This window comes from Vanellus vanellus (assembly GCF_965231255.1).
Source record: "Vanellus vanellus genome assembly, chromosome: 24".
NCBI classification, from domain to species: domain Eukaryota; kingdom Metazoa; phylum Chordata; class Aves; order Charadriiformes; family Charadriidae; genus Vanellus; species Vanellus vanellus.
The window spans coordinates 3,692,686-3,717,540 of NC_138929.1; the positions used below are offsets into that span (position 1 = coordinate 3,692,686).

General features: G+C 54.2%; 1 protein-coding gene across 3 annotated transcripts; it reads left to right on the plus strand.

The window, feature by feature from the left end:
* The first annotated feature begins 2,201 nt into the window (after window positions 1-2,201).
* LIMD2 (LIM domain containing 2) lies at window positions 2,202-15,953 on the plus strand. 3 transcript variants are annotated; one of them, XM_082494923.1, is made up of 5 exons: window positions 2,202-2,435; window positions 11,108-11,244; window positions 14,281-14,325; window positions 14,567-14,706; window positions 15,183-15,953. In XM_082494923.1, the coding sequence occupies exons 2-5, from the start codon at window positions 11,203-11,205 to the stop codon at window positions 15,340-15,342; spliced, it is 387 nt and encodes a 128-aa protein (XP_082351049.1). In that variant the 5' UTR covers window positions 2,202-2,435; window positions 11,108-11,202; the 3' UTR covers window positions 15,343-15,953. The 3 variants fall into 3 exon arrangements, with proteins under 3 accessions (XP_082351049.1, XP_082351050.1, XP_082351051.1); XM_082494924.1 differs by having other exon boundaries at window positions 2,202-2,431; XM_082494925.1 differs by lacking the exon at window positions 2,202-2,435 and adding an exon at window positions 8,995-9,009.
* Window positions 15,954-24,855: the final 8,902 nt, after the last annotated feature.

The following is a 24,855-nucleotide window of genomic DNA, read 5'->3' on the forward strand; positions in this document are numbered from 1 at the left end:
GCCTGCGTGTGTGCACAGATGTGTGGGCAGGGGGTTGTGGTGCGCATGCACTTGTGTGAGAGAGCGTGAGCACGCTAGTGTGCACGTGTTTGCGTGTGTGTGTTCGTGTGTGTTCGCAAGTGTGTGTGCCCATGTGTGCGCCCACATACATACACGTGTGTGCATGTGCGTACACTCGTGTGAGACTGAATGAGCATGCGAGTGTGCGTGCGCTTGTGTGTGTGCATGTGGGCATGCATGTGTGCACGCGCGCACATGTCTGTGCGTGTCCGTGTGTGTATGTGTATATGTATGCATGCGTGTATGTGTGCATGCATGGATATGTATGCATGCGTGTGTATGTGCATGTGTGGGTATGCGTGTGTATGTGCATGTGTGGGTATGCTTGTGTGTGTGCACGTGTGTGTGCATGTTGATGTGCATGCGTGTGTATGTATGCATGCATGTCTGTGTGCATGTGTGTGTAGGTGGGTGTGCACACATATGCATGCCCACGTGCATGTGCCCACGTACATACACATGTGTGTGCATGCATGTGCCTGCACCCATGCAGGGGGGGACCGGTGGCACTGCAGGGCAGGACGCTGCGGCGGCGGGAGCTGCCACAGGCCACAAGCTCAGGCCCCAGCTCTGCGTCCCCCCCGTGCCCCCCAAGGCCCTCTCCTCCCACAGACCCTGGTCCTGCCGGCGGCACAGGGCAGAAGGCGCAGAGCCCGCCTGTGGCCGGCACCCATCGCCTGCGCGTTCACACCCCGAGTGCGGGGCAGCAGGCGGGTGCCGTGCTCTCGGTGGAGCTCCTTCCCTGCTGCCCTCATTTCGGGGCAGCCTGGCGCTGCCTCGGACGCTCCGTGTGCCCAGATGGACACCGGCTTCTGCAGCCCTGCCAGTCTCCTGCTGCGTGACACGTGTGACCATCCCCGGCCCGGATCTGCTCGGCAACAGCTAATTTTACTATCAAGTCAAATTCCTCTTTTATTTGCTCTCAGTGGCAGCAAGCCTTTTCATCGCAGATGCTATTTGGGCAATGCAGAGTGACAGGTGAGAAATCATATCACCGCTGTCTCCTCGTCCAGTAAACACCGCCATAAATTCCTTAATCATATTTTTTGCATGGGGAATTACAGACCAACTCCACACACAAAGATCACTGGTCTCTGCCGCTGGGCTATGACCCAGGGCCATCCCCAGCCGGCGTTTGCCTCCTTCCAGTGGCACCACGCTGTATTGAGGAGCTCAAACAAGAATATTTGTTCCTACATCATTGTTATCAAAGCTCTTCCTGCCACTCCATCGCATATTTTGCCTCTATCTGTCCCCCACTGGAGGGTTTGGGAGGGTAAGGCAAAGGGTAAAGTGAAGTCCTCAGGGCCACAGGGTCCTTCTGCCTTTCTGCCGGCTCACGGCCAGCTCGGCTCCCTTGGCTGGTCTCAAACCGCCTCCGAGTTCCTTTTAGGTTTTACCTATTAATATTTAACCTATTTATTCCTAACATCATGCCCTGTTCCTGGGGAAATCCCGGCCTTCCAAACTTCAGCCTCCCGGTCCCAAACCCCAGGGGCGGCGCGGGGGAAGCTGCCATTATTGCCCGGGCGGCGACTTTGGGAACCTACCCCTGCAGATCTACTGACCACCTTACCCAGCGCCGCTCCCACGCACGGCTCACCAGCTCTCCCTGGAGTAACACTTGGATTTCTGAAACCATCACAGCTCGTTTTTGTCCCTCTGGGGGGGTGAGGACCATTGGGATCCTTCTTTCCTGCCACTGCCTAATACAGTCCTTCCTCTGCAGACAGTTTGCTGAGGCTGTGGGGGGGTTGAGTTTGGCTTTTGCAGCCCCCGGAGGGACGGATCCCCCAGGATGCTCGCAGGAAACCTTACACGAGTGGGCTAGTGGCATGTGGAAAGAGCCCAAGGCCATGTCCAAAGGCTCCAGTGAAGCCCATCTGCACATGCAGAACACGGCAAGGGGTGGGGGGGAGAGGCTGGGCAAAAGCTAATTATGCCGGGGGGTTAATTACGCTGCTGGCTGGGAGGAAAACAGAGGCAAAGTTCTCGGGGTCAGCAGCTGAGTCAGGGAGGCTGCGGGGGTCCGGGGGTGGCTGGGGAGAGGGAGCCCGGGAAGAGAGGGGCTGGGGAAGGTTTGGGGTTAGAGGTTGGCTTCACACAAAGGAGCAAGCGGCTGGAAGACGGTACGACGCCAGAGCCAATCATCGCGGCAGCCCGGCGATAAAAGGGCTCGCGAGGCGGCCGTGGGAGCTCGCAGGAAACGGCTCCCGCTCCCACAGCCCCGGCCTCTGCAGCGGGGAGAAGGAGAGAGAGAACACCCCGCCATCAGGGACAGCCTGACGGACCCACCGCCGGCCAGACCCACCCACCCTACCGGGGTGAAGCCCCTCCTGTTGGGCATTGTCGTGAGGAGCCCAGGCATATGGTTGGTGAGCCTTCGCTCGTGGAGAACAACAGGGCTGAGAGGCGGCGAGGGGCTCGGCGGGAGACAATGATGGTCCCCGATATGTGGGGAGCAAGGGGGTCCATCCACCCCGGGGATTGCTCCCGGCGGCAGCTCGGCTCAGCGGTGGGAAGAGAGAGAGATGCTGGGGGAGAAAGCCAAGACGGAGCGGTGGGGAGGGAGGGAGAGAGAGGCAAGCGCCCAGGGAGAAAGGGATGGAGAGGAGGGAGGAATGCGAAGATGGGGAGAGCTCCGGGAAGCAGCACCGCTGGCCAGGAGCCACCCAGCAGATGGGGGGTTCATCCCCCCCCCCTGCACAGCCCCCCGGGAGGAGGTCTCACCCGGACGCACCGGGAACTTTTTGGCTTTGGGAGGTGGCTCAGCAGAGACGGTCACGGGAAGCAAATTCGGGGTGGGGGGGGTTAAACACAAGGGGGTCTGTCCTCAGCCCTGGGTGGCCTCGCTGGGGTCAGGCGGGGGCAAGGAGATGCTGTCTGAGCTCCAGGAGCCCGTTGGGGATCAATGCTGCTGAAGGGGGGGGGGGGGAACCCCGTGCCCTGGGTGAGCTGGGGGGGCGAGGGGCGAGGGACTCGCACCCAGCGTAGGGCACGGACATGAGCGAGCGGAGGCCTGTGTTCGCTGGATCCGCTGCAGCCAGCGTCTCGGGGTGCAGTGTTTCGGGGCTCGCGCTCCCCGTTTGGGCTGTAATTCTCTCTTTGTTGTGTGCTGCAGTACATGCCGGAGGGGGGCTGGACAGATCCATTTTATTTAAGCTGATCAGAAAGAGTAGAGATGGAAGAAAACCTGTTAGATCCCGACTCCCTTATCCCCCTTCGTTAATGCCTGCTAATTCTCCGTGGTGTGTCTCCTACCGCCTCATCCAGCCCGGCTTTAAACCTTTCCAGCGACAGGTCTTTCATCACTTCCCTGGGGAGGCTGTTACACGACTGTGAGATTTAATAACAACACAAATACCCTGAGCTCTGACATAACCCTTAACAGCCAGGGATCTCCCAGGGCTTCACAAAGGAGAGTTGCTCTTTTCCCTTGGGGAAGGGAACAGAAAAATAATGAAATTATTTGTCCACTGCCACCCCAAAATTAGCAGCAGAGCTGGGAATCAAGCCCAGGTCTCCTGAGTCCCAGTCCGGTGCTCTACCGACCATGTTTTGAGCCAGTCTGATCTGTCTAATCCCTTTGGATCACTTGAGACCAGCTAAGCTACCTTGTAGGTCATATTTTTGATCAATTTTCTGCTGATTTTTTGTTCATGGGGTGGGCATCAGTTTTGAAAGGACACGACAATTCAGCAGCCTGGATCATGCCTTGGAAACTGGGCTTTGTCCACCGAAGACATCGTGTGAGGGCTCTCGCAGGGAAGACATCTGGTGCCCCAGCGGAGCTGTTGTGTGTTTAGGGCCAGGAGTAGCACATCTGCAGCATTATTAACGTAGATTACAAAATAATTGCAGGGCAACCGACCAAGCCTAGTCCGAAACGGCTCCAGCGTTAACGTCCTTTTGAAACAGGAGCCCTGCAAGAAGCAAATTCCCAGTTAAGAAGTGAGGGTCTGTCAGAACCAGTCTCTTGGGCTTCGCAAAGTGACTGGATGCATCTTCTTTTTCATACAGCTCAAAACTAGGTTCCTGACCTTTTTTGGTCAACAAAAATCCCACGAGACTTCTCATTAGGGAAGGGAGTTCCTCTTCTGGTTTCCTTCAGCCAGTCACTCCTGTGAGCATACAACTACCCCCTCCGGCCCTACATGGCGATGGGGTTTTTCTTTTCCTTTTTGCCCATCCTCAGCTTTTGCAGGGTTGTTGTCCATTGTCAGGCAGCTGCCATCTTCCCCCAGAGGTGTCTGCCTTTCACTTTCCACTTAATTCATTTTTATCTGCCATCTGGGGGGGTTGCAGGGCTTACCTAGCTGTTAGCAAAATCTCTGGGATGGAAAACATTAAATCTGGGTGAAGGGATTATTGCAATCAATATTAAGCACACTTTAGACATATTTCTCACTCCTCTGGTGTGCCCATAACCCCCTCCATGTGGCCACTCGAGGGTTCTCAGACACAAGGAGCCTCAGCCACCTCTGACGTGCCTCTTCCCGGCACGCGCGTGTTGCTCCGCTGAAATCCCATGGCCTCGCAGAGCACCAGATCCTATACTGGGCTGCGTGGCATCTTGGATCCTAAAAGGGAGGATGGAGGCGAAGGCTGAGAATAGACAGGGCAGCTCAAAAGGAACGTCTTTTGAGAGATTTAACCTATGAGTATGATTTTGGTGGCTTTTGTTTTTCTTTTTTTTGACACAATCTGCGTTCGGACAGCAAACGCAGGAGGACATGGCAGCTCTGGCAGGGGTGGTGCGGAGGCAGGGACCATGGAAAGTGGTTGTGCCGTGTTTTGGGGTGCCTGGAACAGGGCTCACTCCTGCTCCTGCTGCATCTGCAGAGGGCAAAACAGCAGAAGCTCTCAGGAGGGGCTCTCAGAGCTCAGGAGATGGACTAACCCATATAAGAAATGCCAGTCCAAAGTCTGGTGTTTTACAGGTGATATTCCACGAGAGGAGATTAGCCAACATAATGTTTACAGGTTGTGTTTGGGGAAAGAGGAGATTACAGGCAATTACAGGTGCATTAATTGGAGTACAATAAAAGGTGAGTTTCTAGAATAGGTTTTGGAAGAGTAATCAAAGACATGGCGTTGGGAAGCAGAATAAAATGCAGCGTGGTTTTAACGCAGGTCATGCCAAGTTGCCTCAGTATCTTCCTTGAATACGATAACTGACTTCTGAAACAAGAGGCCCTCATGAATCTGGATTTAAGGAAAGCACTTGATACAGTGCCTCAAGCAAATGATTATTTTAGGTAGAGACAGGAAAGAGGATAGGGAAGGGGCAGCAAAATGGAAGGAGGACACTTGGATCCTTCCACAAGGGGAGATCTAGCGACAGAACTTGTAACAGTCCCTTTAGAAGTCAGGAGATCTGCCCACGGTGAGAAAACGCAGATCAGCAAACCAGAGGATGAGACTGGAGTCCTCGAAATGGCTAAAGGAGAGTTGTGCCAGAGCAGGAGCTGCAACGCGAAGCTGCTGTAGCCTGGAGGGACCTCAGCGAGTGGAGGGCACTGATGAAGAAAGAGCATCCAGGATTTCTGGCAGGGATGACAAAGGAAGAGCACGTGAGGCCAGATGTTTTCAGGGGTGCAGAGAAGCGTTCGTACCAGAATACAAAGGTCTGAGATCTCCTTCAGTGTGGGGCATCCAGGGCCAGCTCACCTACTTGCAGAGGGCCACCAAGGTGGCTGTAGTAACAGAGAACCCCCCGTAGGAGAACAGATTAAAAGGAACTGGCTTCTCCTGCTAAAAAAAGACTGATAAGGAATGTGATTACTCTTTATGAATCCCCCCGAGAGGCAAATATTATGGTGGGAGAAGAACTAGGAACATAATGCCAGCGTAACGGTAAATGGATATACATTTATGTAGTAAGCCAGAGGGTGAGGTTTCCAGGTGGAGCACGGTTTATGGAAGAGACTATGGAAAAACTGAAAAGGGGAAGGAAGGAGCATGAACTGCCATTTGCCTATTGTACTTGTTTGTACCAGGTTTATATTGCACTTAATTAGTACCACGCTGCAGAGCTTCCAAGCCTTTCTCCCTGTGAAGCAGTTTCCCCTGATGTCCAACCTGAACCTCCCAACCTGCAATTTTTGGCCATTGCCGCTTGCTCTGTCATCTGGCACTACTGAGAAGGATTTGTCTCTGCCTGGAAGAGGCTCTTCTCATGCTCCCAGCAGGCTTTCTGCTGTATTTGCTTTATCTGAGCTCCTAGCAAGGCAGGAGATCCCAGGGAGCAGAGACTCCCTTCAGATCGTGATTTTTAATGGATGCCATTAAACACGGCCACAGTCCCAGGAACGGGCTGCTCCGTGCTTCAGTTTCCACTTCTGGAAAACGGATGAATCCCAGCAGCATCCTCCTGCCCCATCTGTCCCCTCGCTGAGAGGCAGGGGCTGGGGACCAACCCGGTCCCCCTTGGTCCTGGTCCTTCCAGGGCCGTGCACCTCCTCCTCAGGGGAGGCGAGCTGAAGGAGGGACGAAGATGAGAGAGCAGAGCGGGTGGGCAGGGGCTTCCCTCGGGCTCCCTTCTCGCTTGTGCGGGTCCCCCATTGTTGCCCTGACAAAGGCAGCCCTGTTCCTCCCCACAACTATTCCTTGTCAGCATCCCTCAGCATTTCGGCTGCAGATTTCCTGCCCACTGGCAGCCTTTCAAGAGGCAGCCCGGGCGCAGAACGTGGATGGAAAGCGGATTAGTGGGGCAGGCTGGTGGAAGGTAGCTCCCTGCCGTGGGGTGCAGGCAGGGACAGGTCCATGTGGTGGGGCTGCCCTCCAGAAACTTGAAGAACAGGGTAGTGGTGTCCACAGAAGTGGCCCAGCTGCTCCTCCCTGGAGTCCTCCATCCTTCGTCAAGCCAGCAGGGACCTGCCCCAGATCCCATATACTGGTGAGGTCAAGTGGTTGGCTCGACGCCACACAAGGAGCCAAGATCTGAAGCTGAATTAGGGTCTTCCATGGCTAGAGCTGGAGCCATGACCACCAGGCTTGCTCCATCATCCACCCAAAATGCATCTCGCCATCTCTTTCCACGCTTGAGGAGCTGAAGCAGCACCGGGGACGCTGTGCCCCCTTCCCTGGCGGTGCTGTGCCTGGTTCAGGCACTGGCCCGTTTGACGCCAACTCTACACCACGCTTTGTTTCATGGTGTGGATTTGCCATGAGGCCCCAAGGCTGCAGAAACAGGGGCCAGCCGGGCAGTGAGCCCGTGATCCCCAGGCTCAGGCTCTTCCAGCTCCTCTTCACCTTCTCCCCTCCAGTCCTGCTGGAGACCATGGGCTTGGCTGGCCGTGGAGCTGGAGGGTCAACGCTGTCCCGTGTGTGTAGGCTGCACTAATCCTGCCCGTGATCTTGGGGACGTCAGACCCCACAGTGATCGGCTTAGCCCACGATTTCCTGGGGGAGAGGCCTGACAGCCTCTCCGAGGTGTTGAGCCCCTGCCCGTGCCTCGCCGTGCTGCCGGGGATACTCCGCGTCCTCCCAGGATGGAGGAGGAAGGAGCCCGGATTCCCCCCGCCGCGCTTTGCCTTTGGGAAAGCCTCTTGCAATGGTACAGTGATCCCAGCAGTAAACTTACACTTCACGGGGCCGCTAATGGGAACCATATGGCAGAGAGGGGCCTCTCGCCCTCCGCAGTCACGCTGCTTTCCTGTGCCGGAAACCCATCGGCTTTCGGAGAGGCCATTAGCCAGCGCCGGGCTGTGCCGGGCTGGGGGCCCCGCTGGGAGCTCGGCAGCGAGGGCGGTCCGGGCGGCCCCGCTGGTGAGGGGAAGGGGGGAAAGGCTGCCAGCACCCATCCCGGCTGCGGGGAACGCGATGCTTCAGATGCGGGTCGCCATCGGAGGGATTGGGGAATTTCCTTGAGGGGCCACCCCAGATGCTTCGCTCTCCCTACCTCTGCCCCCGGGGTGAGGCAGGAGGGTGAGAGGGGACGGGAGAGGCTGCCATGCAAAAGCCAGACAAGCTCCAACCCCAAGGTCCCGAGTCAAACACCATCTTGCTGAGATCACCGAAAGAGCCCCCAGAGGAGGACCGGCAGCTGCTGGTGATGCCCTGGGCAGGCAGAGCTGGCACCTCGGGCACCAAGTGCATCCTGCTGGCTCTGGTGCCACGTCTCTGGAGCACACCAAGATCCCTCTCCCTCTATGCCTGCCATGCTGTGGCCACCAGTGCTGCCATCAGAAGCTGCTCCATCTCTCTGGGTAGACAACACAAGCCCAGATCCCTTGGAGAAAAGTTTTTTTTTGTCCACACCAGCCATCAGATGCTCGTAGGAGGGGCAGGAAGAATGGAGGCTGCAAGTCAAAGGGGTTCTCACCTTGTCCTGAGCCAAATACCTGAAACTGCTGGCTGCGTGACTAGGAGAGGACAGTCCTCAGTCCTGCTCCTCCTGGATTGCAAAGATGGCTAAGAGCCTTAGGGAACAGAGGTTTGGAGAACTTGGGTGCCAGCCTCCACTGTGGAGGCTTGGATTCGGTTTTCTTGCTTGGTCACAGATGCCCTCTGCGCTCCTCAGAAAATCAGCAACCACCCCCCCCCCCCCCCCCCCCCCGCACGCTGGAGTGTTCCCCCAGCAATTGTGAAGGCTTCATAACATCGATGTGGCAGCATGTCCTTAAGCAAAACCTGTGCCACTGTGGTTCCTCCGCTCATGGAGGCTTGTGTTGACTGCCTTGGGCTCAAACCCCGTCCCGTGCAGATGCCTCCTTGGAAGAGCGATGACAGCAGCTGAAGGCCTTCTAGAAACCCTCCTGCAGTTTCTAACTTGCTCTGTTTCCCTTATCGCTTCAGCACACCCTTCCCCTTTGAGATTTCTCCTCTTGCCTCCTGTCCTTCGGCAGGAAGGACGTTTAGCAACTCCTCCTCATGTGCCCATAGGGCAGCTACACCGAGGGGACCTCTCGTTCGAAAGGAAGGCTGGGAGCCGGGGCTGCGAGCAGGGTATGTGCCCGGAGGGGCAGAGGGATGGAGGAAGAGGGATGTCAAGAGGAAGGAGACCTGGAGGATGGGGCTGGATGGAGAACATCAAGCCATGGGGTAGGAGAAGTGGGGTGGCATTGAAGGGCACAGGGTTTGGGGGCAAGAGAAGCAAAGGAAAGTAGGTGGAAGGATCCAGAGAGCGTGTGCTTATGGGGACAGGCAAGAGGGGGGTGATGGAGAGACTGGGGAAACCAAGGGGAGGAAGATGAGCTGGGAGGGAAGAGGAAGGGAAGCTGGGGGTGGAGAAATGTTTGTGGCAAAGGCAGGGGAGAAGGTGAAAGGCAGGTGAAAAGGGGGAGGGTTGTGCATCGGCATTAGAGGCGTGCGTGGGGTGGGGACCAGAGGGGTGTCCCTCGGGCTCTGCGCCGGGCTGTAGGCACCGTATGGACCCCAGAGATGTGAGGGAAGGTCCTGTCCCGGGGACCGGGGGGCAGAGAGGGGCTGTGGGCTTGGGCCATGAGCCCCTGCCAGCGGGGCGGCTCCTCGGCCGGCAGCACACGCCGGGTACGGCAGCAGCCGCTGCGTGCTGCCATCCGCCCCGCTCGGCGAGCAGGAAATAACAAGCAAACCGCAGAGGAGACGGGAAATGATTTCGGTAAAAGAGGAGCCGTATTCTCAGAGGAGGCTGCGAAATGTTTGCGACGAGGGCCGTCCAGCCCCCCGGGGCTGCGAGGGAGACCCCAGCTCCCCCGCCACTGCGCAGGACTGGGAGCAAAAGCCTCTCGACTCTGAACGCAGCCGCTAATTTTGGGTGCTTTGCTGGGCACAACGCAAGTCTGGCGTCAGCTGTGGGGTGTTGGGACTTTTTAGGCAGCCAAAGAGCCCCCCAAATCCAGGGCATGTTTGCAAATGTCACCGTGAGATTGGCATTACGGAGACATCCCCTGCCCCAAGCCCTCCACCCCGGCACGTCTCCTGCCCCGGGGCTCTCTCAGGCTCTACCCCAGCCCTTCGGGCAGCAGGAATGTTTTTGGGGTGACAATATGAGGATGAGAGGTTTCAGCAGGAGCAGAAAGCAGCCCCAGGCGGGGGGTGTGTGTGCTGGTTTGCCACCCCCCAGCATATCCCCATCATTGCAGAGCTGCAGAGTCACCCCTTCACCCTCCTGTCCCCCGCTCTGCTCCTCCCTCGGCATCATTTGCTCAACCCCCCATCTCTGTCTTGCATATGCAAAACAGGGCTCATCAAGCCTGACCTTTTATGGGTGTTTTTTGAAGGTAAGGCGCAATGGGGAAAAACCCCTGAGGATCTATCAGTGCCTTTTCAGCTATTTTTTACCAAAAGGGGTGATTTGCAGTGCTGGTGGTATTTTGTTTTGTTTTGTTTTGGTTTGTTTTTTTTTTTTTTTCTTTTTTTTTTTCCTGTGCGGCATTAAAACTGGCCTGAGACCTGTCGAACTCATCCTCCTGGGCACTCAGCACATCTCTCCGGCCACAGCTCACAGGTCTCAGCCTAAAGAGAAGACAAAATCCCCATCGCTCGCTCCGCTGAGCTGCGATCCGCTCTGTTCAGCAAGGCTTTTCTGGGCTAAAATTAGACTAAAATCAAAGTCCTTGCTCCAGCAACACCAGTCCTTTAGTGGCTACGTTAGTGAAACTCTAGGCGCTGGTTTCACTGCCTCGGCAGGACAGTGGCTCTGGCTGGGAGTTGTAGCCTTGCTGGTAACAGCTTGGCCATTGCCTGGCGATTGCCTTCCACACGCAGGTTTGGAGCAGAAGCCATCTCATCACCTTCTGCTCGTGTTTCCAGCAGCCCTCTCCCACCCGAGCCCAATATCTTTGTACGGGACTAGAGCTGCTGAGCGCAGTGCCCCAGATCAGCCGCCAGCTTCCTACAGCCGAGCAGTATTCCAGACTTGCATCTCCTGACTGCCAGTCCAGTCTGGTGTGCCTAAATCTCTTGGACCCCTCAAGAAACCCCGAGACCAAAGGGGCTGCACCGACCCCACGGAGGAAGCTTTGGGCACGTCGCTGTCACGCACCAGCTCCCGCAGAGCTGCGCAGCTGCCGGGCGCGAGGTGATGAAACCAGCCATGCTCCTGTCGACATTTCCTTTCCAGGTGTTGCAAGAGGTCTGTCTTAGACGCCTCCCCAGGGAACATCAGCCTGCAAACTTCAAGCTCAGGATTAAATAGACGGAGGAGGGGAAGGAACCATGTTCCAGGCCACGGGACCCGCCAGCCCACCCCCAACTCACGTACGTAGCATCCCCCGCGGTTTGTACGGGAATTTCAAATTGGGTTTTGGTTCTCAGGGATGGAGGGTTGTGTACAGAAGCTGTATTCCGGACCTGACATTTTAGGGTGATCAAAGGCACAAGCGCTGCTACTCAAACAACACAACTGGGGACAGGAATGTTCCAGCAGAAGGTGCTGTTTGCTGAGCACACTGCAACGCCAGCGTCCGGGCTCCGGTCCGTACAGAGCTGCTCACCCTGCTCTCCTCTCGAGTTGCCGTCTGTTTGTTTGTGTTTCCATGGCGTTCTGCGATCACAATTGAGAGCATGCGAGCTGCTTAGGATTGGAGCGATGGGAGATGGAAAAACATAAAGGCTCAAGAACATCTCCTGCTGGGACAGGATATGGCCCTTCCCCGAGGGAGGATATATCAGATATGAAATAGATAGTGTGCCTGATCGGAGCCAGAAGGCTGCCGAGAAGTGACGAGCAATGGTGGATTGCCTGTAGCCTTGGGAACGGATGCATTCCAGCTCCAAAGAGGCAGCGTTTTCCTTAGCTCTGGTCAGCTGAGCCTGGAAACAATATATGAAACCCTAACCCCAGGAGAGCACCTGCGGTTGTTTTACCAGTGCCGAGGGACGCAACTGGTTTTACGCGGCCTGAGTGTCCTCGCTGCCCATGTCCCTCTGTTGACTTTGGCTTACTCTTCCAGCCTTGTGGGAGTGAGAGGAAAATCACGTCCCTGACCTCAGTCAACGAGAGCAGCTGGGAAACGTCTGAAGAGGCAGCTCAGCGAAGCGAGAGTTTCCTGTGCGTCTCTTAGACAAACTGTTTCCAAAAATACAGAGGAGAAACGATGGGGAAGGACAAAGCAGGAGGAAGGGGGAGGGAAGATCAGCCCCAGGGCAGAGAGAAGGGGCAGTGCTGGCCAGGCAGAGCCAGCCAGCAGCAAGAGGGGGGACAGGGAGGCAGTGGGGTGATGTCCTGGGGTCCCACTGCCCCGACCTTGGGAACAAACAGCGCAGAGGGGGAGCCAGCCTGTTGTAACGCATCCCTGGCTGGTCCACCTTGCTAAAAGTGTGTCTATCCCGTTGGTCCTGACTGAGCAGCTCCCTTATGAGGAAAGGCTGAGAGCGCTGGGACTCTTCAGCCTGGAGAAGGGAAGGCTGAGGGGAGACCTTAGTATGGCGTACGAATATCTAAAGGGTGGGTTGAAGGAGGATGGAGCCAGGCTCTCTTCAGTGGTTCCCAGTGACAGGACGAGGGGCAACGGGCACAAGTTAGAACATAGGAAGTTCCATTCAAATACACGGAAAATCTTCTTTATGGTTCGGGTGGCAGAGCACTGGCACAGGCTGCCCAGGGAGGGGGGGGAGTCCCTTCCCTGGAGATTTTCAAGACCCGCCTGGATGCAGTCCTGAGTGATGTGCTCCGGGCAATCCTGCTTTGGCAGGGGAGTGGGGCTGGGTGATCTCTGGGGGTCCCTTCCAACTCTGAAACTCCGTGATTCCGTTTGAAAGAAGAAGGAAGCACTTCCACCAGCGCAAAGGCAGGGTGAGATACTTGCAGGTGGCTGACGGACACACAGCAGGGCAAGCGAGGGGGAGGAGTGGGAGGTGATTTGGGAGGAGGTGAGTTGCTGCAGCTGCAGATGGGAGAGCATTCAGAGACGCCACTCCGAAACCCTGCGGGCAGAGGTACAGGCACCTCCGTGATCGGATCTCTCTGCCCGATTGCTCGTCTCGCAGCTGCCAGCTCCCAGTAGCATCTGCCCCCACCAAGCTGCAGAACACCATGGAGCATGTCTTCAACCTGGACCGTGCCCCGCTGCCCCTCCTGCCTTCCCCCCCCACACACGCAGACCCTGCAGGGACTCGAGAGGGCTTTTCGATCTCCCCTACGGCACAGGCTTTTCCTGCACAGCGCAGCAGCACAACGGGTGATAACGGGGCAAGCGCAGGACTCAGAAACAAAGCATCACCCAAGGGGGACCCAGCTACGTGCTCGGTGAGAGCGAGGGACGCCCCAGTTATGCTCTGGGGGAAGTGGCAGTCACCACCCTCCCACTGCAGGTGAAGACCCACACTGGCGGCACTGTTAGAGCCCTGCGGGCCTCCAGCAAGAGAAGGGTTAATTATCACTCTTCAGCCCTGTGGGGTAAATGTTGGCTAGAAGCAGCAAGGGCAGCATTTCGCACCAAAGCAGAGCTGCTGTTAGTAGATGCATAAGCCCACAGGTGACCGTGTGCCGGTGCAGGTCCCAGCAGGAGTTTTGCCAGGAGCTGCAGCAGCTCCGCAAAGCCCTTTCCCCCTCTCTGCCCACCCCAGGGCACACTGTCCCCCGGGAACGTGGAAGTGGGGCTCCTCTGCTTTGCTGCTGTTATTCCCGAGAGGCTGGGGCCAGCCCTCCGTGGTCTGAGACTCGCACGGCGGTTGCACCGGGCAGCCAAGGACAGCAATCCACGCCTGCAGACGGCGAGAGATGCTCCTCAGCGGTGGCTGGGAGCACGGGGGGGCTGTCACCCTGGGGTCCTGCTCTGCAATGCCTACCCCGTGCCATCTCCTGGGTCTGTGCTTGGGGTGCTACCACCACAAAAGAGGTCAGTTATACCTTGGGCCACAGCAGAAACAAAGCCACGACACGCTCCTGTCCTGTCAGGTCATCCTGCTTGGATGAGCGCTGGCTGCTCTGCCCCCACGGCCCCGGGCACGTCCCACAGCCTCCTGCTGCCTACTTCCCTCTCTGCAATATATAAATGGTTTTTCCTCTTTTTCTATTTTCCTCTCTTCTTCTCCTCTCTTTGGGAAAAGCACCACAGCGCAGGAAGGAACTCGCACACGATGACCTGACAGAGGTCATGGCCTCCGGGCAAGTGAGTTCAGAGACGGTCACCGCGTGCCCATGCCAGCCAGGCAGCGGCTGCTGGCGTGCCCCAAGGTCCTGCGGCTCAGCTGCCCGTACCCATCCTCTGCTGCTCTTCCTTAACCCCAACTCAGCTCCAGGCTTGCCAGTGCAGGCTCTGATTTTCATTTCTCTTCTCCTTCCCTCCTTAGGAGGCAAAGAACAACTCAGGAGGCAGCACGGTGCAGCGCTCCAAGGTACCGTCGGCTTTACCGCATCCCACTGATGCACGGCGAGGGGGGAAGGAGCGAGAGCCTGAGGGCCGGCATCAGCGGAGCAATAGAGGGAGGGCGAGGGGCGATGGGGTGGCTTCACGCCAACCAATGCTCCAGCAAATGGCAGCATGGATGCGAGGGGAGAGGGCTGCGGTGGGAGCCAGGCACAGCATCTCTCAAACCCCTTCCTCACCCTCTCTCCCTTCGGTCTCCCCTTGCCCAGTCCTTCAGCCTGAAGGCGCAAGTGAAGGAGATGTGCACCGCCTGCCAGAAAACCGTCTATCCCATGGAGCGGCTGGTGGCGGATAAATTCGTCTTCCACAACGCCTGCTTCTGCTGCAAGCACTGCCACACCAAGCTCAGGTGAGCTGGGCCGGGCGGCCACCGATAGCCAGGTCGATGGCTGCCACCCACCCATCGCAGCCCCTCCTCTTGTCGGGTAGCTAAAGACCCCCAGCCCACTCATGGCAGCAAGAAAAGGGCTTATTTGCCCACCTGGTCCCAAGTCTCAGCTAAATCCCACCTTGTACGGAAGAAGAGGTTTTTTTCCCCTCGAGAGCAGCCCCAAGGTAACGTGGATCTGAGCCAGAGCATCCTCCTAGATAATGCAGAGCCACGGCTGAGCTGCCCTGTTGGACACCCCCCCCCCCCTTTACAGACCTTTAGGACAGCCCCTAACATCCTGGGCTGGCCGGAGGGAGCAGTTGGCCCTTTCTAAGGGTCCCCCCCTGCACGCTCTTCTCCTCCTTCCTCCCCTGTCCCAGTGCCCCCGAGCCTCATGCTCCCCCCCCATCCCGCAGCCGGGTCCCCCCGCTAACCCTGCCCTCCTCCTCCCCCAGCCTGGGCAGCTACGCGGCGCTCCACGGGGAATTCTACTGCAAGCCCCACTTCCAGCAGCTCTTCAAGAGTAAAGGCAACTACGACGAGGGCTTCGGGCGCAAGCAGCACAAGGAGCTGTGGGTGCACAAGGAGGTGGAGAGCGGGACCAAGTCAGCGTGAGCGGGGCCAGCCCACCCTTCCCTGGAGCCCAGCAGAGATGGCACGGAGCCGTGCTGAGCCGGGGGCTAACTGAGCTGATGTAAAGCAAAGGGGACCCAAGGGGCTGCGGGCGGGAAGGGAAGGGAAGGGAGGCAGCCCAGCCCTCTTTGGAGGATGCTTAGAGGGGCCACGGCAGAGGAGACCGGGGTAGAGCCCCTGGACCTGAAGCTCTCTCTCCGCAGACCCCTCTCCCTGCTGAGATCAGACCAGAAGCGCTTGCCCCCATGGGAACCCCAGCCCTGTCCACACGTTTCAGGCCCGTCACCACGAAAACGGAGATGACCTGGGGGCTTTACCCGGCCCGTCAGTCACAGCAGAGCTCCCAGCTCTTGCCACGCCAACCCTGCCTTGCTGGGGCTCCAAATAAGGAGGGTCCTCGGTTTACATCAGCTCAGTTCAGCTGGGATTGTTCAGCCTTAAGGATGCTGCCCTGCGACTGTTTAACGGTGTCTGTCTTTTTTATATTTGCCTTTGATTGGTACGTTCTGCGCTGGAGCCTGGCACGGCAGCTTCACGCGTGACACTGCGCCATGCGCTCTTTTATTTTTGTAATACAAGGTTTGCGAGCCTTCCCTGTCTTGTCCTGTGTTCCCAGGGGTCCGGGGAGAGGAGGGGGGGGGGGGGGGAAGCAGTCAGCTCTGCCTCTCACTGCCCAGTTGCTGCGCAAAGAGCCTCTGCCCATGGAGGATCAAGAAACTATTCCTGGCTTATGTGTGTGTAACGTTCTGCCTGAGGCACACCGGTCCTTTGGGGACCAAACCCAGGATTTCAAGTTGCACGCCAGCATTACTCCCCCCCCCGTGAGCTCCACACCCCGGCTGTAACCGCACGGCAGCTTCCACACGCAGCCCAGACCACCCCTCAAAGGGAATTCACCCTCCCACGGATGAGATCCACCCCTCTGCCCTGCAAGCGCTCTGTGGCTTACTCGTTTCCCCCTCCGCATCCGTAAGCGCCGCGCTCTGCCTCCGCAAGCAGACACCGGCTCAGCTCACCCCGCAGGACGAGCGTCGGGGCTGGGCTGACGGGTGCCATATGGGGTCCGGTTCGGATCCAGCCCATCTGCTGAGCTGTGATGTTTGGATAGCACAGTCCATGCAAATTAAGGAGCCCAACAAGACCTGCCAGGCCGGCGAGCCTAAGGCAGTGAAACCAGGGGAAGCAGGTGAGTCTGTTTTTAATTATTATTTACCTCCTTCCTCCACACACAATTTGTAAGACTAGCTCGAAAGAGTAAGCATTCAGAACACCACATCTTTCAAATGCTACAGGAATTAGGCTCTTCAGAGCCCAGACAACAGAGCAACAGCCTTTGCTGTCAACAGCAAGAGCTCCTTTTCCATCCCTGGCTGATAACATCAGCTCCCGCTGAGCACGTCCTGCCTGGGAGAATCCAGACAGAGCCACGAAAACAGGAGCTAAGGATTGAAGAGGGAAAAAGATGGGTACGGGCAGTGCACAGGAGTCCCAGATGGTACATACAGAGACGTGTTCTTAACCCAGGCCTCCGCGGTACTCCTCCCCCAGTACAGGTCCTTCGGGGGCTCTGGGAGCGCACCAGGGGCCGGGCGGCATCGCCGCGGCTCTCCTGCGCTGGCAAAGCCATCTCCAGCCACCACACCTGATCTCGGGGAAGAGACGTGTTGGATGATCCCAGGAGCCTGATGTCCCTCTCGTCGGACATAACTGAAAAGGAGCTATTTCTCCTTTTTAATTAAGGGCTTGTTAGAGGGTAGGTCTGTCAGTGGGGACCACCCGGGGACTTCCACTGCCAGCACAGCGGGGACCGCGCGCAGGGACCCTGGCGAGGCTCCCAAGTGAGTCTGCGCCTCACCAAGCGCTTTAACCGTCCCCATCACGCAGCTGCTGCCGACAACTCCTCACACCAACACGCAGGCGACGGGTTCACACCACGATGAAAGCCGCTTCCTGAGCCGCCCTGCCGCGCTCGCCGTCACAAAGCAGAAAGCAAGCGGTCGCAGCTCTGCGGCCAGGGTCTCGTGATGCTGCTCAGGTTGTGGCCCCTTCCTTCCCTCGGCTGCCTTAGAAAATGAAAGCAGACTCCTCGGTTTCGCTTCCTGCTTCTCGCTGGCTTCGCTTCCCGATTCTCTCACCTCGGCAGAAAGCATTTTTAACTATATCAGATGATTTTGGGGTAGGGGAGGGAGGAAAAAAAAACAAAAAACCACCGAACACCAGTTTTTTAAATGTTGGGCTTTGGGTTAAAAAGAGAACAGTAAGCAAGAACAACAATGATGTTCCATTTCTCTCCTTCCCTCCCCAAAATTGAAATCTGGGTTTTTGTCTAAAGGCAGTAGCACTCACCATTTTCTACCTTCTTATAACGTGTGCACAGAAAACTCTCGTTGATGTAGCCGAAATGGAGAGAGCATGTGCAAGCACGAGAGGTGTGAGACCTCCAGCCTGCTGTATGACCGTTTTTCTCATTTTGAGAGCAGGAACCAACCATCAGGCTACATATTACCGAAACAGGCTGCAGCAACCTGACCCAGGCCCCACATCTCAGGGGAGGGAAGCGAATCCGATGAGTATCCGATTCCCGGGGCGGGGGGAGAGATGTTCGATACAGCTCCGTTTCGCAGAATGGCTGCAGCACACAAAGCAGCCAACGGCGAACTCCTGCTTCCCTGATTAACATGCCGGGCTCTGCACACAGGAAAACCCTAGTGGTAACACACGTGGGAAGATTTTTTTTTTTTTTTTTTTAAATGCTTTGAGCTTATCTTATCTGCCCGATACATTTCAAAGGCGGTACACTGCACAAATGACAGTGCACGCTTTCCCAGGGCGCACCAGAAGCAACAACACTACAGAAACCTCAGCTTAAAATGTCTCTGACTGAGAGGTTTCTGTAAAACAGATTAAAAAAAAAAAAAAAAGCCCCAAACATTATCTCTTTGTCCCTAATGTTTAGCTAAAATCCAGCTGATTTTGTGATGAGAGCCAGTCTCATCTCCACTGGGACTGCAGCCCTCCTTTCTGAATCACCCATACCCTTAGTGTACCTTTCGGGCGACACACACAAAAATCCTATTTCCGAGGAGAGACGGTGACTTCTTACTGCAACACCCTCGCTTCAGATCTCCATCTCTGAGCACAAGGGCTGTCTCTTCTCATTCCAGCTGCCAGCAGCCTCCCTTGACCGGCAGGCTGAACTGGCAATCCGTAAGGATGGAGTTAGCAGGATTCAGGATGTTCAGACCTCACAGCTGGGGGAAGATTCAACGACATAAATACCCGTGAAGAGAAGGAGGACCGCAGGTTTTCAGCATCTAGAGCTGCCGATCGCTATTACGGCTTTTTTTTTTTTAATTCGAAATTTCTGAGCGGCCAGAAGCCCGCCACCAGCGCGGAGCCGCGGGGGGAAGCATCCTGCGCTCCCCCTGGTGAGGCTGAGCCGCACTGCGCAGCGGCACCGCACAGCGGCACCCCACGCCAGCCTGGGACAAAGACGGTTCAGAGCGATGCGGAGACAGAAGCTGTCAGAACCCGCTGGGTTCAGAGAGAAGCCTGCAGCATCTGGCAAGCGAAGCAAGAGCCAGGGAGACAGATACCACCCGCACCCCACTCGAGGATGCTGCACGCAGCTTGCGCTCAGCTGAGATCGACTACTTAAAGTTCCTTTCAAGTCATGACCTGGTGGTCCCTGTTGGGGCTTCTTTCTGCTGCTCCAGCCCAGCGAAAGCTGGTGCAGAGGAAAATATCCCCAGCGGAGGAGTCAAAGAAGCAGCAAAAGCGGCAGCCAGAGCGGAGCACGCTACAGCTCTCCTGGGCTCCAAGGCGACGCAGCGGGAGCTCAAGAACGGCAGATTTCACAGCAGCCCCAGGGCTGTTCCAGGGTGGATCAACGGCTGCTCCAAGCGCTTAAACCGGCCCTTAACCCGGAGCACAGAAAACGGCACGCTGCCACCCGCGCTGCCTCTCCTCCAACGCACAGACCTGGTCCTGCCACCGAAGCAGCAATATGTCCGAGGAGCAACAAATAACCTTTATTTGTATTGCACACACCACAGCTTTCTTCTGCATTTCTACACAAGCATGAGTCTTCCATTACCAACCTGCCTTTCAGCTCAAGAAAGGACATGTTCCAGAGCCTAAAAATTCAAGCCAACAGATTCACGTAATAACAACTGGTTTTGAGGAAAAAAAAAACCAAACCAAAAAAACCAGTAAGAATCCACATACATCCATACCATCCAGATGTCCAGTTTTGGACAAGACACAGAGCACTAGGCAGAGATCAGCATCAGAAGAACAAGTGACACGACAGCTAACCGTGCCAACATTTCCTGGATATAACGCAAGACACCCACACCCAAGCAGTATTAAATCCAGAAGACATTGTTCCTAGTTTAGACTTTACTGTCCTAATAGAAAGAGCCACAGTAGTGCGGTATAGCCAACCTCTTTAGAGATTTTAAATTATATTTGCTTCAGAACTGGATTTGGAGAGGAAACATACCTTAATTCACCTTCCCCTGAGCCACGCTACGCACGTTACACGAATTACCAGAAATAAAAAAAAAGGTAACAGAGCTTTTTAGCTGCATTTCTTTTGCGCGTTGGTCAATGTGTTGCGGCTGCTCGTTTCCACCTTCAGCCCAATCCTGCAGACAGTCCCCTCTCCCTGCCCCTGCCCACCCACCACCCCCGGACAGGCAGCATGAAGATCCAAATCAGGACCGCAGACTCCGTATTTAAGGAAAGCAGAATTACTGTAGAGCTATTTACCTTTGCGAGGGGTAAGTAGGAGGGGAGTCGAGAAGAAAACGTGCCACCGTACAGCCCTACGGTGTGAATCTCATGTTCGTAAAGCAAATGTTACCACATTTGGAAAGGAGAATGAACGCATCAGCTTTGGGAAGGAACCCCTCACAGAGAGGTCACCGAGGATTTTGAAGTTCCTCCTTCAGCAAAAGCGGGATTTTCAGGTTCTAACACACACACACAAGGAGGGTGTCAGGAAGCAGCCAAAGGTGGTTCTTTCTGGTTCCACAACACGTTTTTTGTTCCGGGACAACTTCAGTTGTCTGGTTCTCATCTGTTGTGGGACAGCACAACAGCACCACGCGTGTACGCGTTTCACGTGCAGGGGTTTCTCTTGCATCAGCTTGTTAACCCCTTTATTCTTATTTGTTCATATTTGACATTAACAAATATTTCGGTATTTAACTGACATAGCCACTCGCTATACCATGGCCTGGGAAAAGGCGATTAGAGGGAAGGTTGTGGTTAGGGACTGGGGACACCAACCTCTCAAGGGACCTCGGTGGCATCCAAACCACTGCTTAAGCGACTGTGCCACTGAAGGCCAAGAGCTGCATAAACAGACCAGGAAACAGCCCCAGGAAAAAATGAGCATTTCAGCAAGTAGTTTAGACGAATTTTATAGGAGCACTATTTCTGTCCTTTCCTAAGATAGTACACTGGAAAAAAAACAAAACCTGAAAATATTTGGAAATGTGCTTACCCATTCCCGTGCCCTACTCCGGGACAGCGAAGCTTACCCTGTCCCAGATCCTCAGTACGCTCAACGCAAGACTACCCCGTTTCCTCCACTCCTGCTGGGAGGCTTCAGTTCTGGAAGGGAGCTCGTGGTATCTCCCATTTGTCTGAGTCCAGAGAAGTCCTCACTTCTCCAAATTTTTGCTTTCTAAAATGACAACACGTTCAAAGGAGAAACAATTCAGGAACCCTTAACTGTTTCCAGGTACTTCGAATAAATACATTTTCAAGGAGCTTGAGCTTCACGAGCTGGAGCTGGAGTTACCCCCATAGCACGCTACTCTGGGGTACTCCCTAGAGAGTCCCCAGCTGAAGCAAAACACAGCAGGACATCAGACGTTATCACACTAACCATCTCCTCCTGGTCCTGTTACCAACTGCCTTCTCCCCACCTGATGACCATTTACCCTGTTAAGCACTGATGAATCAAGAGCATTTACAGACCAAGACCTGGAATAAAGTACTCACCAAAACAGCAAAATCCAAATGCAAACCTCAGCTCCTGCTCTCCACCAGTAAGATCTCCACACGAAGAGCCACTAAACCAGTCTAGCTACTCTCCTGCAAGGCGAAGCGGAGACGGTGCTGTTTTTTACACACTAACGAAAGGGATGGAGCCATTCTACCTCTCTCTTTGAAGAGTGAAAATGGATGGATGTGACCTTCCTCAGAGGCAGCCTTGGAGAAGACACACACTTACCCAATCCAAGCAGCAACGCTTCCCGAACAGGACACTTCTCCATCCGTCCCCAAGAATAAAGTCCTGAAAGGAAAAATTTCCTCCTTCGGTTATGGTCCTTGGTTAGAAGTTAATCCTTCTCACCCACTTACCCCGAGGCACCATTTACACAGGAAGCAAGAGACACTGCACTGCAAACCACCACCAAAAAGGCTTTCATATAAATGATAATTTTATTGTAAATAAAACGATACATTGGCCTGGCTTTGCACTGCAAGCCCCCGGTCGGTATATATAGACTACTGGTTCAAGGTCTTCTGCACAATCCAGGTTAAAGCAATTTCTCCCTGCTCTGCACGGTTTGTGTCAGACAGGTACTGACAGACAATAGTCCTTTTCTTCATTTCTGAGCTGCACCTTAGGCACATCTGCCTCTTCTAACTGGGAAATTCAGAGCTGCTCAGTGAGATTTGTTCCTAAACAAGGCTGGAGTTTAAAGACCTGAAGCCCAAACTCCATTAAACCACAGAGGACACCTTTTTTTTTTTTTATTTTTATTTTTATTTTTATTTTTTCTGAAAATTAAAGACAGACTGAATAACCCCAGCTCCAAGGGCAGGTACCAAGGTGACAGCCTCAGGACTGTAACTACTGAAATATAGAGAACCTTTCCGTCCAGCAGCTATTAACCTAAGCACCAATCACTGGGATCTCATTCAGCCCCCCTGTACAGCTCTAAGGATTTGGCCTTTGCCTACCAGAGACAGCTCGTACAGCAGGGACGGATATATTTACTGAGGTTTCCACAAGTTATCTGGGCTCTCTGGGCACTTGGAAATAACACGTGGCACCCAAGCAGGTACCAATTTCCCTCTCAGTCAATTTGTTTTGGTAATTAATGGCAATGGGAACTGTTTGGAGTATCTTCAAGTCCTTTGGAATACTACTCCAAAAATATGAAAAAAAAAATAATATCCAAATTGCTGCCATCTACTGCCACTAGAATAGGCAAAGATCAGGTTTACTGGAGAACAAGCAAATAACCTGGAATGCACAGAATCGTCACACCGAGACCAAAATGCCGACAGTTTGTTTCCTGACAAGCTCAGGGACAGTCAGATCCCCCATTCCCCCAAGGTAGTCTCTGATGGGAATCCCAGACCTTTTCCTGGTCACAGTTTCAACTGTTTCAGGATAACGAGACTCCTGTAAGATATTTTTCTTCACCTAGGATATTCTCCACTTCTGCAGCACCTTCCGTCGAGGATCCCAATACTCAATATTCACTATATATCTCTCCCTGGAAGGAACAGCAGAAACCAGAAAGTGACATTTGGAATGGACACAATAGCTTATTGTTAGCCTGGCACTCCTCCTCCGCTCTCCCCAAAGTGAGTTTATTCCCAGTTTTGTTTTTTTTTTTTCCAAATTCTGCCAGGATAAGAAGGCCAGATGTAATTCAATTTAGAGAGATAATTACATTTATGTCCACTTGAAGCTTTTTTGCTGCCAGGGCCGTGTTAAGAGACTGCAGTATGTCGGCCCCGAGCTTATTCACTGTAGCAGTGGACTTAGGAATCCAGATCTTCCTTTTCCATAATCAAGAAGGCTTTGAGGAAACAAAGAACGCATTTTGGCTTGGCTCTACTCGTTATAAACCATCAGCAAATTCTCTGCAAAACCAGCTGCTTTTTTTTCCTTTTTAAATTCATAAAGGCGTCAAATTTATTCCCTTCCTCCCCCCTACCCCGTAACAGTCAAGTCGATATATATAAAAATCACCAAATATGATCTTTTACGATATAAATAAAAAAAAAAAAGTATGAGGCATCACCGTTTACATGATGTAAAAAGAGCTAAAAAAGAGCGATATAAACTACATTCATAAAAGTGCATCTCCAAACATACAAGTAATGCTTTGGCTTGTTCCTGTGCCGAACGGGTGGCATTGGGTCAGGTACTGGAATACAAGAAGTCCAAGCTGGCACCCCCATGTTCTCTGTCACTGTACAATTGCTATTTACTTTTGTTAATACAGACTGGAATACAAGTGTATACACAGAGTAGGCACATTTCAGCATAGGTGGTGGGAAGGACCAGAAGCTCTGGCGGGGAGAGGACTGAGCCCATCAGTCCCCCGATGCTCTTTGCTCTGCTCTGGAACAGCCTTCCGTGACGCATATGAGGTAAAAGCCACAACAGATCCTGAGGATTTAGTTGCTTTGAAATATTTGAAAGTTACACCGTTTCCTCATGCCCTATTCTCTCCCAAAACGCAACGTGTAGGATAGCAAGGAAAAGAAGGTCTCAATTTGGTGAGGACAAGCCGAGGGTGGAGAGAAACCCATGCAGACGGGATCACCGCGCTCTCGCTTGCTGCCGTACGCCTGCAGGGTAGAGCGCGATGAATAAAAGATTCCAATCTTTGGTATATTTAGGTGCTAGTTGCAAGGCTCGAAGGGTGCTACCAGGCCCCACAGGAGTGCTGACCACCCTACTTCTGTCCTCAAGAATACAGGAACGATTTCCGCATTCCTCTGCAGCATACGCAGCCGCTTACACCACCGCGAAGGGGTGTAAAAAGCTCCCTAAACCCACGCAGTAGGGTCGTGCCCTCGCATCCCTTCGGTGCGAGCAACGGTGAAGTGCAGGTCAGAAGTCAGGCCACGTGTCTTGACAATTTGGAGTCAAGTTCCAGGTTGGGAAAAGATCAATAGAAGTGCTCTCACTAGAATTAAATAAATTATGGAACAAGGGCTTTCATAAAAGATATGGCCCTAAGTGCCTGCAACCGAACCGGTGCATCCTCGCCGTAGCGCAGGAGAGCCTGAAAGTGAAACCAACGCTAGTTTGCCTTCACCGATTACACATTGCTCCAAGTCTGGCACAGAAACAACACTTCAGATTGTTAAAACCTTTCAGGGCTTTCGGTTGTTTGGGTTTTTTTTTTAGGGTTCTTTTTTTTTTCCTTGTTTTAATCAAACACATTATTTATCATGTGTTCAAGGAGCTTGGTTTCATTAAAACTTGCCTTTTCCCGCTATAAGCATTCGCTTAAAGCTGTTACTGCATTATGAAAGCAATTTTCAAGTTTTCTTGGGGGGGTGAGGGGGGGAGAAGAAGAGTGGAGGCATGTGGACCCTTAATACGGTTTCCAATACAAGAGCAGAACACCTTTAGCGTCGCTCTATAAAGCAGTATTTTAGCTAATAATACATTTGCTTGTCTTAGTTTCATTTCACACAGATAACTTATAATTACTCCATGAA